The 17,578-nt window shown below is 48.5% G+C and overlaps 1 protein-coding gene across 2 annotated transcripts in view; it reads right to left on the bottom strand.

The window, feature by feature from the left end:
• Positions 1-17,578, bottom strand: part of LOC119430971 (serine/arginine repetitive matrix protein 1) — a 148,809-nt gene that overhangs the window by 6,180 nt on the left and 125,051 nt on the right. For both annotated transcript variants that reach the window (XM_049657776.1, XM_037698438.2), the window contains 3 exons: positions 11,739-12,009; positions 9,932-10,594; positions 8,452-9,288 (listed from right to left, as the gene is read on the bottom strand). In XM_049657776.1, coding sequence (XP_049513733.1) covers positions 8,452-9,288; positions 9,932-10,594; positions 11,739-11,945 — 1,707 coding nt within the window. In that variant the 5' untranslated portion in view covers positions 11,946-12,009. The remainder of the gene's footprint in view (positions 1-8,451; positions 9,289-9,931; positions 10,595-11,738; positions 12,010-17,578) is intronic.

The following is a 17,578-nucleotide window of genomic DNA, read 5'->3' as shown; positions in this document are numbered from 1 at the left end:
CTATCAAAAACACAACATTGCTCGCATGAAGCGCATAAGGAAGCATGACTACGTTTTCTGGTGAGCAGACGGCCTTCCCGCCGAGTTTCCAAGCTTTCTGCTTACCCACCATCTTGTTTGGACAGCAAAGTAGCTTGCATCGTATTTTGACTTCGACGCCATCGTCGCGGTGCTGTCTTCTTTGTAGGCTTCCACAGAATTGGAACGAGGCTTAGGATGACCGCTGTCCACTCAGCCGTCTACACTGCCGTGTGCGCTGATCATTGGAACAGGGCCAATGTGCCACAATATTTGCAAAGTTACAGTGTCTTGAATTGTAACAAGTTGAGCAGGGGATTACCGCGGGTCATTAACCTACTGCGAAGGCCAATACAACATAACGCGACAGGTCATTACACATCGCGGTATAATGATTGCAACACAGATTTCGTTGATAAACTAGGCCAGAATTTAGCACCGCTAACTCTCTAAGTATACTTGTGATGACTGTGACGCCTTGACAGCTGCGCCCCTCATGGGCGACTTTGGACACTATTTATCAAAGTGGTGCTTCAATGTTCGTACTTCTTATATACTAGCCATTTCGTGCACACTGTGACACGCGCTCGTACGCTCAACCCACCTCGAGTTTTCTGATAGATACCTCCCAAAGTCGATGAAAACAGCCTCTAATGCCTAATGTCTTTGGCCCTGAGGTATATTACTAAAATAAATAAATAAAATAGAAAAGCTACACGACTGGTTGCATAGAACCTCTGTCTTCTGACACAGCTACCCAATGCTCCAACCATTTTGCTACAATCGCTTGCCTTTCTTTATTGCCTGACACATCATACACATACAGAACTCACGCGGTGTTAACAGGAAGCTTTACCTCGGGGGCTCCTATTTAAATACATGGGAAAGAATAAATTGTTTTTCTCGGTAAAGACTGTACCAAACTTGATGAGGCTCGTTGCATTCAAAATGAAAAGGTAAGATCTAGTGACTGTTGTAGTGAATTTAGACCGTCAAGTTTTTAATGAAAATTGCTGGAAATCACAAATTTCACAAGACGAAAATATCAAGTTCACGTAACTCAACAATAAAAAAACGACATCACCATTCTGTAAATTGCATCTAATAGTACATCTAAAGTGGACAACATTTATGTGTTATAGGTAACGCTCAAATAGGCCACTGGTATGCGCATAGGACTTTTGCAAAAGACCCTTGTAAAAAAATAATGTAACGAATTCAGGTACGACCTGAATTGACATATCAAATTTGTCCGCTTTAGATGCGCTAACGGATTCAGTTGACAGAGCTGTAATATCTGTCATTGACACAGAGCTACGAATTTGTAAACTTCGTGCTTCTATTAACAGCGGAGCTATCGTATAGGTCGAGGCTGCGCCGTCCGTCCGTCCGTCCACCGGTGTTACGCAGGGGGCAGGATCCCAGAGCCACCGCTAGGGGCGCTTCGTTCAACCAGAGGCCACGCCGGCTCAGGAGCGGACCAATCAGAGCGCGCGCCGGGAGAGGAAGAGGGTGAGCAAGCGCATTTTCTCGCCATGGATTCCGCTCGGCGCGAGCGGCTCCAGGAGCTTGCTCGAGAGCGGCAGCGCCGTTGCCGGGCGAATTCTACGTTTCGAGCGCGGGAATCGGCAGCGAAACGGCAGCGGCGGGAGGCTAATTCAGAGCTACGCAAGAAAGAAACGCAAGTCAAGCGTATACTAGGAGGAAAGCGAACCCTGATTTGTCCCAACAAGAGGCAGGGCAAAGACGCAAGCGCCGAGACATCCGTTTGACCGATGGTGCAAGAGATTTCCTCTATACCGGGAGTTAGCAGGGAATGTTAAGCAGTAAAAGTCGAAAACATCACCCATAATCACACGATAACCACTGGAAAGCAAACGTAATCACAGAAAATCTTACACAATCACAGAAGCCCACAGATAATCACAGAAAATCACAAGAAATCACAGAGAAACACAAGAGAATTACAGCGCCGCTGTTTCAGCAGATTTCACATTGGATGGAACTGGGTTTCCTTTTTTTTTTCAGGCTAACTAATTTCTGAAATTTGAGCCATTCATCCTTAAATTACGATTTCGCTTCCAACAGTCACTCGAACTTAACGTTCTCTCTCAAGTGCAACAAACTTGATTAAAATCGGCCCAATCTTTCTTTATCTCAGAAAAGCATTTCTGCGTTAAAATGTAATCGAATAGGCGGCATCATATTTGGGCTCGAGCTAAAGCTTCCCCTCAACACACAATATCAACACTTACATAACGCTTCCGCAAAGTAGCAAAGCTGTTGAGATGTGAAAACATTTGTCTACATCGCCAGCCTCTCCTCGGCTGCCACTATTAGAAAACTCATTTAATGTTGTCAATGATGTGACGCTCTACAACCACCATTGATAAAATTTCAGCTTATTTTGGCCTGTTCGGTTATCAATTACCAACACATCCTAAGCACGATGACGATGATCACGATGATCTACTGGAATGCCCTTTCAGACGGGGAGATGACTTTAAACCGAAATTCTTCCGGTAGGTGCGTGCTACGTGCGGGTCTCACAGCGGGAACTCCTACGCATGCCATTAGGATGTGTTGAGTGGTATGAAGGACCGGGCATTGGACCTAAGATGCTGGGTAACGTTAACAGATCGTGGCAAATCATGCCGATTTGCCGCTCAAAAATTGTCTCTCGTCAAATTGTCACGCGGGGCATTCAAGGAATTTGTGCTCCACTGCCTCTAAGCTGCCTCAATTATCACAGTAGGGATTAGTGGTGCGCACTATGCGGCACAGATCATTGTATCCTCTTTAATTGATAATTGAACGTGTTTGCCACGTTCAGTCGAAGACAATGGTACGATGTCTCTAGGTGTCGAGCAAGTGGTTTTCAGGTTATATTGGTGTGTGCTTGAGTAAGTCTTTGCTCCGTTTACCGGAGAAAAGACTGGCTATGAATATGACTTGCTGTTGACTTCGTACCACGTCATTACTCCTATCTTCAGCAAAGATCACAATTCCCGATTTCCTTGTGCTAAGCTTAGAGCCTAGATTCATCGCTGCGTTGCCACACATATTCAGAAGTCTCTGTAAATAAATATCTCGCATCGTCCGCTAGTAGGCACTGTGTCGTCAGCGTACATCAATCCGGGGACCTTCTGTTGCTCCCTGTGCCAATTACACGTATGGGATAAATCAAACCCTAATTCACTGTCTTCTCGTCGTTTTGATATGCTATTTACGTAAATCATGAACAACAATGGAGACAGACGAAACACCTGGGGACGTATCCTGAAACGTTCCACTTCGGCGATAGTTCGCCTAGGCGACAACTTCGCTTTCAGGCGCGCGCCGATTGGCTGTTTTAGTAAAATTGGATGAGCTGATTGGCTGGTTGAGCCCGACGTCATTCAATTTTGCTCAACCAGCCAATCAACGCGCACCTGAAGGCGAAAGGCGAACTATCGCCGAAGTGGAATGTTTCAGAATACGTCCCCTGCTTCAGTCCTCGGTGAATTTCCACCACTTCAGTGCATTTACGGCCGTTCCATACAATTCGTATTCGGTTGTCCTTATATGCCTCCTTCAGCCCCTCTACAAAATTGTCATCTATGCCCTCGTGCTTGAGAATATCCCATAACGCTTCCCTGTCTACGTTGTTGCCTTAATATCCAAAATTCCTATCTATAAATGTCTATTCTGAGCTATTGAAATCTCTATGCACTGCGTTAGTACAAAGATATTATCATATAAGGGGCTACCTGGTCTGAAGCCATTTTTCCTGCACCCGCTCCGACAGCTCTAATTGTATGGCGTGCATTGCCGTTGTATATATCATCGACGTTACTGTTACAGGCCTGTACAAGCTCGTCTTATCCTTATCATCTTTGTCTATGTAGAGGATGTTCATCTTGCCTTCGCGCCATTCAAACGGAATCTTCTTCGTTTTAATCACTTGGCTTTATGGCATTAGTCAGCAGTGCCTTGCTCTTTGGACCAAGGTGTTTCATTAGCTCTAATGGGATTTTATCAGATCCGGCGGCAGCGTTATTAGAGGCATTTTCTCCTGCTTCTTTTCAGCAAAAGATTTCTAAGCTATAGGTTTTGATCTGGATCTGTTGCTGGATCAGTTTGAGCGCTGACTATATACACTTTCTCTTTTGCCGAAGTTATCCCCGATAACGTCTGTGATGTGCCGCAGCGCGTCGTCTCCTTCGAAGATGTTACCGTCTTCACACAGCCGTTCGCCAATTTTTACTTTGAGCTCCGAGTGCTCTTACATGCTCCCAGAATCTTTTTGGGGCGCCTTTGTCTTTTTGGCGAATGTTATGCACCCAACGTTCATTTGCACATTTGCTTTTCTTCTTGCGCAAGCTGACTCGCCAACCTTTAAGTTTCAGGGCACTTTTCTCCATATAAGGAGTACCTCTTCGTGTAATCCCAACTCTGTGGCTTCTCAATGAACCCTATACGTCTGGTTAAGCTCTTCTGTAGCTTGCTCTATTTCCTTGTTCCACCACTTACGTGGTTTTCTTTCTACAATCCCACATTTTTCTGCCATGTTTACCTGATCTGCTGCTGCATGACATCTACCAGTTTCGTATATTCCCAAAATGTTGTAGAAAACGTCTCCATTTTCTTCGCTATGCTTTATGCGACCTCTGTTATTAAGTTTTCATTACATTTTAAGCATTCTGCTGCTATGGGTTCGTGTTATGCCTTAGTATATCTTCCAAAACTTAAGGTTAAACGTTTATGATCACTACGCAGACTATCTTTTCAATGTTCATTTATCGTCGTTTCGTCGTTGGTGCCCCGTTTGATTAGGGCGTAATCAATACACGACTGCCTGTTTCCACATTGCCACATTACCTGTCCATGACACTTATTCGCCCTGTTAACTAATCTAAGGTTACGTTCATTGCACAGATCCAGCACTGCCCCAAGCCACGTCTTCTTGCTTTCTCATGTGCCGCTAATCAATAAATGCCCCTTAGATGCCTATTTTTCCCCTTGCCACTTCATACCTCACCTAATATACATGCTACACAACCACAATCTCTCTCTCTCTCTCTCTACTACGCCTCCACCCTTCCGCAACGCAATAACCCCTCCAGTTGAAAATTGTCAATGATAGGCGACTGCGATTTTCACTTCCTTTGAAACTTGCACTTCGTTTGACGGTGTCATCGTGGAAAAGACTCGCTCTCCGCCCAGAAGCTACATGTAAACCCGTGTTTTATTACACTTCAGCCGCACTGCATGCAAGTAAATTAAGTGAAAGTATAAACTCTCAAGAACGCGTTATTCTAAAATATGACCTACAAAATTGCCTCGTCGCTTCTTTTCGTCTGTGCTCAAGACGTATTGGATAAAAAAGGGTGTTGTTGCTAGGCGTCCCAGTTTGTGAAAGGCTGTTTGGTGGTATGCTTTTCTCACCTGGTTAATAAGTGTTTGTCGGAATCGGACAGGGTATGCTAGAGCAATTGGTACGGCTTTGTTCGACAACAGGCAGCGTTCCATAAGCAACCCGTGGGTCCAACAGCAATGACGGAGATCAGGTGACCGTTAACTTGTAGACGCTTCACGTAAACCCTGATGACGATAGAGGAGAATGTGCCTATTAATAAGTAGGAGTAAACAATAAATGCGCGACGGAATGGCAAAACGCACTTTCAATAAAAATTAGAAAGCATTAACAGAAAGCATTAAACTGAACGCCGCTGCGCGGTCCTTCGAATTATGAGCACCTTGTGGGCGAGCGAGTGCGTCGAGACAGACGCTTGGCGCGTTTTGACTTTGCCATACCGAGACCAAGGAGGTTTAAAAAAATAAACCACACATTTTTTATGCGATTTTAACAGCGAAGCTGTTTAATCCAGCCGTAATTTGTCGTTCGTATCAAGAAACTATCATCAGCAACAATGAAGAAATAAATAAAAGAAAATAAACTTTCTTGCCGACGCGGGATTCGAACCCGCCTCGGCGCAAGGCGAGCGTTGAGATTCGGTCCTAAGGCGAGCGTCGTAGCCAATAAACGACAAATTCCGTGTTTGCTGTCATGGCAAATGTTTGCTGTCATGTTTCTGTCATGGATCGCCGCAGCTTCGCCAGTCCTTCACATAAGAATTCCCGCCCTCGTCCTCCTGTACAGGTCCTTTCTGTCCCCGACTCCCTTCTCAATGCAGAGTAGCACGTAGGCGTCTGCATAAACGCCAGCAGCGTTCTATGCCTTCCAATGAACAGTGTTCTCTCTCCCTTTCTCTCCTTATTTCTATATCTCTCTCTCTCTCCGGTTGCCGGACACTTTATACATTATGCATTCTGCGAGTACCGGTGGCCGTATACGAGTGTCTCCCATGCCGTCTGCTTGGCGCCAACAATGCAGCAGATGTTAAAAACTACTTTCTAAACTCATCCTTACCGGATGACCCCAATCATAATATCATTATAATATATTCCAACGTGTGAGAAGTAAATGCAAATGAAGAAGCACAGCGTTCGCAGATTTTCATCCGACGCTCAACTTACGTATCCACTGCTTAAATTTCGAAAACGCTTGCTTTTTAGCGCCATAACGTTAAGGGCCCAGCGTCGCAGAAAATTAGGCGTCGGCGTCGGCGCCGGCGTCCCGTGAGCGAAAATTGTCGTACATATTTAGGTACATGTATATGCCACGACTTGCTATATGGCATGCGAGATATTGCGGGTTATATATATTACCACACCATTCTACCACTGAAGTTCGTCATACCTTGTCTTACTTTCTTGAAAAAGTTATTCCTCGGAATTTTGAAAAGGACAGCCCACAGACGTCATGAAACAAAACACCGACAGCGTATGCCTTTATATTAAATCTTCTCAGACTGAACTATAATTAATGCGAAACAGTAACAGAAACTTGAAATTAATGTAATTTTCTTAGCACGGCTACGCCCTACCACCGGGTTCCGCCCACGCAAGAGGCCGCGTTTCTACCGAAAAGCTCGCCTTCGTGCATAGCGTTGGCCGCAAGCGTTTCCCGGTAAACATTACGATTACATAAGCTGCAGTTGCCGGGAAGCGCGAGAAGCAGTCAGGGATCTTCGAATGCTATCGCGTTCCATTCTTAAAGGCGAAGCTAAAGCGTCATCAAAATGTTTAATCCAGCTTCCAATCAATTTCGCTCAATTCCCTTTTCGTTTTACGCTTTGTGGCAGTCCGACGACATTCGCAACCGCCATCGTCTTCCCGGTCTAACGCATGTTTCCTATGCTGCGATATTGCACTGCGCTTTTCGATTCTGAAATTTTTTTGCAAGTGAGAACTTCGCGTTGCTGTTTCACGGGCAGCGCGGATCGTGGCGGCGTCGATTTTCGGAATCGCCAATACAGGAGCATTTATAGGAAGAGCGAATTATTGTTGGCGTAGTCCTCTTTTTTTGTTTTTTTGTTTTTTTTACACGCGTCGATGAAAACTAAGTAAAGCAAACTAGAAACTTTTCTGGTGAGATGTGTTTCGCGTTAGAGCTTGTTGCTTTACCGAAACAAACAATAAGCAGGCAGGCCACAGTAGCGTGTCTGGCAAATGCGCGTTCTTATTGGTTCCCCGTCCTCGCTTAAATGCAGTACCACCTACACCAAAAAAAAAAAAAAAATTACACAGCCCATGGTAAACCAGCGCAGCTGAAATGTGCGGCCCTGGTGTTTATCACTGGGTTAATCCCGACGGTTAATTAAAGTCTTCTTCAATTATTGGTTACGTCTTTCTCTAGCTCGGCCCCACGAGCCGCCGGATCTTCCCGACATTGCCGCTTGCGCTCGGCATCGCGGGCCCGATCTTCTGCCGAGGTGTTGGCACGACGCCGACGAGATCTCTCCTGCTCCTGCTTGCAGCGGCTCATACCCACATATCCAATGCAACTATGAGCCACACGTGATTTCTTTCTTTGTTTCTTTGTTTCTTTCTTTCTTTCTTTCTTTCTTTCTTCCTTTCTTTCTTTCTTTCTTCCTTTCTTTCTTTCCTTCTTTCTTTCTTTCTTTCTTTCTTTCTTTCTCTATTTCTTTCTTGTCCCTGGCTCATACCCGTGTTTCCAATGCGGGTATGCACCCCACGTGATTTTATTATCCTTAATCGTGACGCAACTGACGAGCATGTGATGTTATTGATGTCATGACCTCTCAGACATGTTAGTCATACATTCGTACCCTTCCACGCCAATTTTGCTATATAACAAGTGAACGAGACGCGAGTTTTCGATAGGTTTTCTATAGGTTTATTTCCGCCGGAGGGTTTCTATGGTCGGACCTGGAGTGTTTCGCCTAGACATATACAGCTTGGCTGTAAAAATATTTTCAGCACAAAGGCGGCTTGGCGCAAGCTCAATGCACCGTATGTAGCAGGCTTAAACCGCTATGCGCTTTAATCAGTTTTACATCTGTACGAAACAACCAAACGCGCACTTGCCTGATAGGCAGCGGCCAGACCACCTCGGACCGAAGTCTGGTCCGAGCTGACGGACCGGGGTCCGCGCGACGGGGATCTTCGGTGACTCCGGGGCAGGCTGCCGTCGTCGAGCAAGGTGGGCGACACGTCTCGAGAGCTCGTCTTCGTCGCAGTCGTCGTCGTCTTCTTCTTGGACGACCGGTCTCCTCCCAGCGAAGCGGTGTACGTGAACACGTAGCCACTGCTGGGTACCGTCACGTCCGCGTCGGCCATGCCACGACGGTAGTCCTTGTCGATGTCGCGCACCCAGACCCCGGACGTGGACGTGGTGGGCGACCCCGTGCGAGACCGCTCGTTGTCCGAAACCCTGGCCGGCACGTTCTCATAACTGAGCTCGCGCTTCTTAGAGTCGTAAGCCTTGAGCACGCTTCCGGGCCTGCTGCCGTCGTGATGGCCTCCGAGGATTCCCGGCTCGCTGTTGACGCTGGAGGTGTCCGAATCCCGGCGCTTGCCGCTGTCGTCGTGCTCCCAGCGCCCCAGGTTGAAGCCGAAGCTGCGGCTGGACGACTTCACCCGTCGGATGCTTCCGTACTCTGGCTCCGGGGTCGTGGAAACGTCGCCGCCTCGCCTCGGCGTCGGTGACGAGGACGAGGCTCTGCTTCGGTCGTAGTACTCGTAGTCGCGCTCGACGTAGCGGGGGCTGGAAGTGATCGGGTAGTCCACCACTACTTCGGGATGGTGCACGTGTATTTCGGGAGTCTTGAATGTGGTGGTCTTCTTGCTCTTGTCCACCTGGCTGTACAGGTGGGAGACATCGCCACTGGTCGCGAAGAACTCTTCCAAGTCGAAGGGCTTGACCTGCGAGAGAGCGAACGGAGATTGTTGTGACAGCGCGTTTTGATTGTTTGATTGAAAACGTATTTAAGGTGATTTTTAACCCACATTTTCGCTTTTATCTTTTAGTTTTCTGATAGAAGGCGGTGGTAAAGGCATGTCAGAAGAGTGGACAGATGAAGTGACGCGGGAGTTAAGGTTAATCGACAATTGCTCTAATGGCGATAATCCAGAGCATGGAATGTTTAATGGAGTGAAAATATTTCAACGCACAACGGGTACGTTTCGTAATGTTTGTAATGAGTGCGAGTGCCGCGAAACGGCTTCCAAGGAAAAATACATCGGGCAACGCAAGAACATGCTTCGTATTAGTGGTTTCTGAGTTGACGCATCCTCTCGTTAGCACCAACGTATTCATGGCGGGTGCAGCACGACAAAAAAAAAGGACAAATGACGGAGAGTTAATTTCAATCAACGCAATTTTATATGTGCATTTCATGGCATATATATTTCACGGCGTGGCTCCAATGGCGAGGATCCTTCCTGGGAATCATTACGCTTGTTGGTCGTAGGTCATTGCATACATGTTTGAGACCACGGATACACGAGTAAGCACTTCCAAAAACCGACCAAACGACTCCTGCTCCTGGGTTCGCGTAGCTCTCACCTGTGTCGCCTTGTCCACCATGATGGGCACCTCTTCCTCTTCTTCGACCGGTTCGTTCTCCTTGTTCTCGTTGTTGTTGACCTCGTCGAAGTCTTCTTCCCTGACCAGAGTGCCGGTGCCCGCGCTGCGAGCCTCCTTCTTCGAGGCCGACGACTTCTTGCGGGTCAGGGGAGCCAAGATGACCTTGACGCCGTCGACTAGCCGGTTGCTGCGCTTGGGCGCCGGACTCCTCTGGAGCTCGATCGGGGTTCCGGGCCTCGTGTACTCTTCGACCGAGTAACTGCGCACCACGGAAGGCGGCGGTGGCACCGGCGGAGGCGGAGGAGGCGACGACTCCCTCGAGCTGCTCGCCGGGGGATCGTGCCGCAGCGTCGCCTCGCGGTCGAACTTCTGCACGATCCGGCGGACGTGGTTCCGCTTGACCACGGGCGAGTCGGGCCTTCGTCGCGGGGACCGAGACGCCGACGCCGTCGACGCGCTTCTGGCCACGGACGATGCACCCCGGGAGTGGTGGTGGTGGTGGTGCCCGGAGGAGTCCGAGACTGTCGTCTCCAGCGGTAAGGAATGCTCTTCGGGGATGCGGGCGCCTCCAGTGCTCTTGTCGTGGTGGTGCCGGTTCTTGTAGACCTTGAACCAGAACTTCTTCTCGGGCGAAGGGGGCGCCTGCGCAGAGATAAAGTTGCGGATTACGGAACGCACTGGTAACGCGAGAGAATGCAGGTCGTCGGCCAGCAAACCTCTCGGTGGCATGGCGATCATTTAAATAAAAAATAATCACGTACGTCGATATGGCCTTATGGCTAAGAACGTTAATGCGCGCAATTTATATCGGAGATACACGTCTGTTCTCAGGCGTGTCATTGATTGTGAGTCCCAAGGTCTGAGAGCAATTATAGCCTCAAGAATATAAAGTACACACATTGTGTGACGAAGGCTTACTCTGCGTACGTAGTGCGTTTTCTATTGGCATCATCAATAGAACCGAAGATTGTGATTTCCGAACGACAGTTCACCTGGCTCCCCAGAGTATCAGGAGCACTCGTAACGCGGAATACCCGACAGCGGTGAGTGGTCTCTCTTCGTCGCTAACGAGTGGATTCCAAACTTTTGGCGAAAGCTGTAGGCATTTTCGGCCCACCGGTAAGAATTCAACCACCCGTAAGTTGAAGTGCTCCAAGCCTGCACAATACCGTTAGGCATAGGAAAACTATGTTTAGGACCTAGATAAACATGCAGCCAGCGGCACTGTGCAACCTGTCTCTTTCTCCTTCCCTCCTTTCTCTCTTCAAGAGCAGTGGCAGTCTGACTCTGATTTCGTAGTCCTTGCCAACAGAAAGCCTCTCAATGGCCTGAATCTTCATATGAGGGGTTTACTTTAATGTACAGGGAAATGACTCTGCGATTAGCATAATTACTCATTTCCAAGTTACGACATCGTTAACCTGAAAAACCAGCCCGCCTTCTTGCTCCTCTTCTCTGTCATCGATGCCATAAACAAAGACATTCTACATAACTGCGTTGTTCATTTTAAGAAACATAGCTTCTTACGTGTCAGACATTCTATATATAGTAGGTAATGCACGATCGTGTACGGCGAATCTGTGATTCCACGACTGAAGACACTTAAGGATTCCGACGACGAACAGCCGCAGCATGTCCTTTACAGCTTTGAGCGAGACACAGATTTGCATAACTGGGCTGGATGCTGTGGCAATACCTATTCCCACGCTGCTGCTGATGACATGGAGTGAAAACGGAGGCTATACGCGGACGTAACGAGCAAGTAGAAAGGAGAAACCTGGCTCACCTGAGCAGAGTCCGGGACATCGCCGTTTCCGGCGTGGGAGACGGAGTTTGAGCTGCCCTCGTGCCGCCGGGGAAACTTCTTGACCCTGACGGCTCGGCTGAAGCTGACCTTCTTGCCGGCCGAGCCCCGGGACTCGGCGCTGCGGCCGGAGGCGTCCGAGTTGTCCGACCGGGTCGAATCGGCCCGGTGGACGGCAGCGCTCGGCATGCTGCTGCCGCCGCTGGGCCGAGGGCCGCCCTGTCGGCTCGGGCTGCGCTGGCGATCCACGGTCCTGCGAGGGGCAGAGAGAGAAGAAGGAACTGGTTAACAAGGACTGAGCCCGGTTGGCTACCTTGCACTGGGGGAAGGGCAAAAGGGAAGGAAAAGGTTAGGAGAAGAAGAGAAATTTAAGTCGGTGGTTGGTGTCGCCGACGTATTCAGAGTTCTCTGTTCTCTGTCGCAGACGGTTCCTCAGTCCGGTAGCCTTCAGAAATCCCGGCAGCGCTTCCATGACCCGCAGCAGTTGTGATGTGCGAGGCCATGGTCCCGAGATCTTGTTCAATGAGAAATTTCTTCCGTCTGTCGATGGTTTAGAGCTGAGCGCAGACGCGAGGAGATGGGGGGCCTACGCGTGCGTCCGTCTGAATCGGCTGCTGGAATTACGGGTATTAGAAGGTCAGCAGCGCTAATTTGAGATAGTCGATGTGAACGGTTGCACGTTCAAGGCCACCGGCGCCGCCGCGACAGTACTTTATTAAAAAAAAAAAAAGAAGAAGACGCTGCACACGAGCGTGATGAGCAAGGCGCAGAGGGGCTGCTGGCAAGTTTGCCAGCAGTCGAAAACGCGTGCTATTGTGGGAAAAGCCAACGAAGCTATCAAGCACGAAGCTTTCAGGCCACCGCCTACAGTGCACTGCTTGTGTCGGAGAACTACGCGCGCACTTGCAGAGTTACGCATCCTAAATTGCAGGATCGCACAGATAAGTCGCGTTTCGCTTTCTTCTGTTTAATCGAGAGGTTCAACAAATACAGTGAGGACGAAGCAGTGAGGATGGCAGCAGATGCCAGTGCAATCTTGGCAAGCTTTGCCGCTGCGCAGTAGCGTGGAGTAAGGATAAGCTGTGCGGTAAGCGCGGCCTCTTAAGAACAAGAATGTTTGAAAGGGCGATTGAGACAACACCAAGCCCTTCTCATGGCGAAAAATCAAATCCGAGGCCCATCCATCCTATCCCCACCCGCTCATGGCTGCACAACATGCAAAGCGCGCGGCACACTCTCGCAATTTCGACACACGCGATAAGCCCTACACCCCCCCCCCCCCCCCTATTTCCATGCGTCGTATAACCTCGACGCGTACCTTTCAGGAGACGCCTGTCGCGTTCCCCTTGCTCAGGCAGCGTATCCACCCATCATGACATTGTGCAACATTGAGAGAGCTAAAATAGATAAGCGATAAAAAAGGAAAGCGAGATTGCCCAGCTATCTCGTCGACACACGAGACTACCCTTTTATAATTGGCCTTTCTCGCATGCGGGCGAAAGCAAGCATGCGTGCTGGGAACATAGATAATTAAAAAAAAGTCACCTTCGGTGGATAGCACAATTCTGGTTCTCGGGCTGAATTTCTCGAAGAGGCGAACATTGCTTGCACGAGAAAGCGAAACCGCTAATCGAGTAATAACGAAAATGCACTAATTTTATTCTTGGCCAATTACTTTATGGCACGTGTTGTAAATTACAAATCACAGCCGGTGAGTTTTGCATGGCACTTTCACTTGGAATCGATTCGGAGGATGACGGCTGTTTCAAGATATTGCACTGTTTCACCTACCTGTTTTTTTTTTTTTAAGAAAGCGTCGCTTTACACATCGGCAGCATCAAAATAATTGCAACGACAATGTATTTCGTCGCACGTTTTGGGAACGAATTTCTCGACAGTGGACTCATCGTGAGAATTCGTTCCAAGTGGATACGCTTAGCCAGCGCCTCCTCTATGCAGAAATAGAGGAGGCGCTGGCCTAGCGAACTCACCGGCTACAATTCCGAAATTGCGACATGTGCCGTAAACTAATTAGTCGGAGCTTATCTAGCGAAATCTTGTTAATTACTGTATTATGCATCTAGATTTCTCGTAGGAGTAATGTCTCCTCTTCGAGTGGTCCAGCTGATCGACTGTATACATTTGTGCTAGCTATACGACAGGCACGCTAAAACTCGATGCAACGCTCTGCACCTTTCAAAGTAGGGCGCACAATCCACATATCCGGAAGAAGGCGTTTAGTGCATTCGGCGTTGAAATCGGTCTGGACCAGTGTCCTAGATTTCTGTACTTCTTCAAAGGGTGATCGTCTAGGGACGCTTTGCTTGTAGTACTGTAATGGGGACCGTCGAAACGGTGGTGCCTTATCGTCTCCCGGCAGCCGATTTCTCCTCCTAACACATTTGACCCCGCTTGACCCATTTAAGCTAGCACACGGTAGCCAGCCCGTACATAACACTGGCTATATTCTTCCCTGTCTTTCCCTGTATTTTTTTCTCCTGCCACAGGTGATTACTTAAAAATTTGTGTAGTCTAAAAAACACGAAAAAGAAAGAAAAACATCCGGCATTTTAATTGCGACAATCATTTCTTTGGCAGTAAACCCCCGCCACTTTCGTAAATCTAGCTAGCTATCAGACCTCCAAGCTGAACCAACGAAAGATAGGAAGTAAACATTTTGAAGAATATATATATTAGTGGATGATCGGCCTTAAGTGAAACGTTAGCTCGATGTGGTAACCCTGCTCCGACATCTGTTTGTGTTTAACCCCACAACACCTTACGTATAACTTTTTGATACGTTGTGTTCGACACGTCCAAATCCTTGTTTAAGCGTGTAACAGTTTACGCAAAGCCCTCAAAAGCGTTCGCAATACGCTGTCTTCTTTCCGCGTATTTAAAGAGCTACCAAGAGATAAAGATTCCTCTTAATACCCAACGCGAGAATTGAAGTATAACTGATTAAGTGTTCGAAAGCCGTTGTACAAAATGCGGAAGTGGGAACGTGTGTATCCTACTGTAACAGACGCCGTCTCCTGTTCGCCGTCTCCTGTTCGCCGTCTTGGGCATGCAGTGATTCATACGCAACCGGAATCGACCTAAACGTCGTAAGTCAGTAGTCACAATGAACATACTTGCCAAATGGTGAATCTTGTCATAAGGCACTGTAACGCTGAATTCATCGTTGTGTTTTTAACAACTGCACACATGTAGGTGAGAAAACGGCTACATTAGAACCGGCTATCCCAATGCACTGCTGACAAACTTTAACTACCCGTTTCCTCATAAACAGTCACCATACACTCCCGTAACAAACATACTAAATCTACAGAAAATAAATGTAAACATGATAAAAACAGGCTAAAGGAAAAGCGACCCACATGCACCCGCATTAAAGTAAAAGTTATTGTAGACTGTTCCATAAAAGCACCGCTATACGCGTAAAATCATGAATGTTATTCTTAAAGTAGTCCTGCGACAACGAGCCACTTAGTTTACCTAGAATTCATAAAAATCTACAAATGAAACCAAATCGATAAGGTCGACATGAAAATTCCGTACGACTATGGGCTGAGCACTGTCGTCATGGAAAATTGACGTTTGTCGAAGTGGCTTAAGTTATCTCGAAATTGGACTCTCCTGTCTATTATACTGCGGAGATACAGCATCAGGGGTGTCACAGTATAGGTGCAGATCGCATGCTCAGGGTCATTAGACTTCCATAACATTTTTATTTTCCTTTTTCCACTGTGACTTTACACCGCCTGGCACAGCAGCGGTGGATATGGCTACGGCACGGCAACGCAGCATCATCCGTTGCGAGCGCAGTCAACAAGCCAGCCGGCGCGGCCCATTGCAATCCGTGCAACGAGGCCACGTGTGGGACGTCCCGGTCGAGGCAGCAGTCGTCGACAACGGGTTCCCGGTAGCGCGGAAAGCGTGGTTGTGTACTACGCCACACTGATTCCCTTTTAAAGGCGTCGCGGCCTTGCCGAAAGACTCTGTGGGACGCCAGCCAGCGACGGCGTTGTATTTCAGCGTCACGCCGGTAGCCTTTTCTTTTTTTTTTTTTTCTTTTTTCGTTTCAGTCCGTTGTTGCTTTTCCTTTCGTTTCGGTCCGTTCGGCGCGACTACCCTGTGCGTCGGCGCGTAGTAGTACGCCCTTCCCAACTTGGCCGCAGTACGCGAGTGTCATAAAGATCAGAGAAGCGATAAAGGGTTTCATCGGTTGGCCATATATTTACCGACGCGAAGAAGGGTGGCGTGGAACACACGTGACGCTGCGCCGCGTAGCCACGCTAAGACGCGGATATTTCTCGGCGTTTCCGTAACCGCGGGCCCAGTATGCTAATTCTCTCGAGCGGTTCGGGCAGCACTCTTGACGTCGTAGCGAGAAGCCTTTTCTCCACAGTTACCAGCGTCTATCAGAGACAGTTGGTTCGTTGAATAGTGAGTGTTTTTATTTTGGAGGGGATGTGCTCTTCAGCCGAATGGGTAGTTTTCCCATGACGTCACGCGGACGCGGCTTCTCGCCGTCTGGCATACCAGGACATGGCGGCCACGGCGACGTCAGTGCACTGTAATATAGGCGCGTAACATTGTTTTGCTTTTTGGTAGTGATCGTTTCTTATTATTTTTTTTTCGCCCGAGTATCACTGTTATCGATTTGTCGCTCGGCGTAAGACGCGCCGGTTGTGCTGACACGTTTCTCGTTTACGCGGCTTCTCGGCGTGCTATACAGTGCCCCAAGATGGCGGCCACGATGACGTCATGCGAACCATTTTTACGGGGAACGAGAAAGAGAATAAAATGTGTCGGAAGGTCAAACCTAAGTCCTGATTGCCTGGCAAAATACAGGAGAGGCTCCAAGGCCTCGCGACGGTTCTTCTATTGGCCGCCTACCGGCCGGACCCACCTACCGTACATTGGCACCTATTCCGGGCGGATGCGCTCTTACTCATTTTACTGCGCCGGTTCGTGTTCTGGGCAGGTTCACACGGACGGTACAAGGACGGTGAATTTCGATCTATGACGTCATGCTACCTTGCCCGACTGCTGCGGAATCTGATGGCGATTTTGACGTCACCACTTTCGTCACGCCGGGCTTGGCAATGAAAATTTCGGTCCGAGTAGCATGACGTCATAAAGCAGAGTGCACGTGTCTGCTATATACCCAGAAGGCGTTGTTGTTTTGCAGTATGTCGTATAGGTTGCTAGCAGTCGGGGCAGCTGTTGACCGCAATCGTCGCCGTCGCCGGCAGAAATCCGCTTGGAGTGTCCATATAATTGCTATCGCAATAAAATTGCGAAGCAGCCCTTTTCTGCACGTTAGCGTATATGCAGAATTGTGTGTCAGTGTACCGTCTGATGCACCAAATGGACGAGGAATTACTGTTCCGGAACACTGGCTGATGCTTCAGTGCGCCCGCGCCCGCTATCTACTCCGAGCAGTATGTACCTTGCTATTCAGTTTATCTCTGTACCTTGCGAGCAATCTGTAGGCCGTTTTATTGGCGATGAGGAACATAGCCTCAGACCAGCGCGCCGCGCCGCTCTCCTCTTCGCTCTGGTATGTGGGGATCCGCGTTTCAATCAGTGGCAGGTTAGAACGGTAGCAGTGTCGTAGTTAATTATTGCGACTCTAACGTGTTTCGTCTGTGATTGCTAGGATGTCAGATGGCTGAAGGTCAACGGGCTATACCACTGTGCCGTATTCGGCTGCAAAAATAACTTTCGGAAGTGAATGTGAAGTGCATACTGTCACCTGTAGTAGTGCGAACAGGGCAAGCGCAGAGGCACAAGACGAAAGAAGTGCGCGTGCT

The sequence above is a fragment of the Dermacentor silvarum genome, chromosome 10, assembly GCF_013339745.2.
Source record: "Dermacentor silvarum isolate Dsil-2018 chromosome 10, BIME_Dsil_1.4, whole genome shotgun sequence".
Lineage (NCBI taxonomy): Eukaryota > Metazoa > Arthropoda > Arachnida > Ixodida > Ixodidae > Dermacentor > Dermacentor silvarum.
Note: the sequence above shows the minus strand (reverse complement) of the source record. Positions and strands in the feature narration are given on the sequence as shown.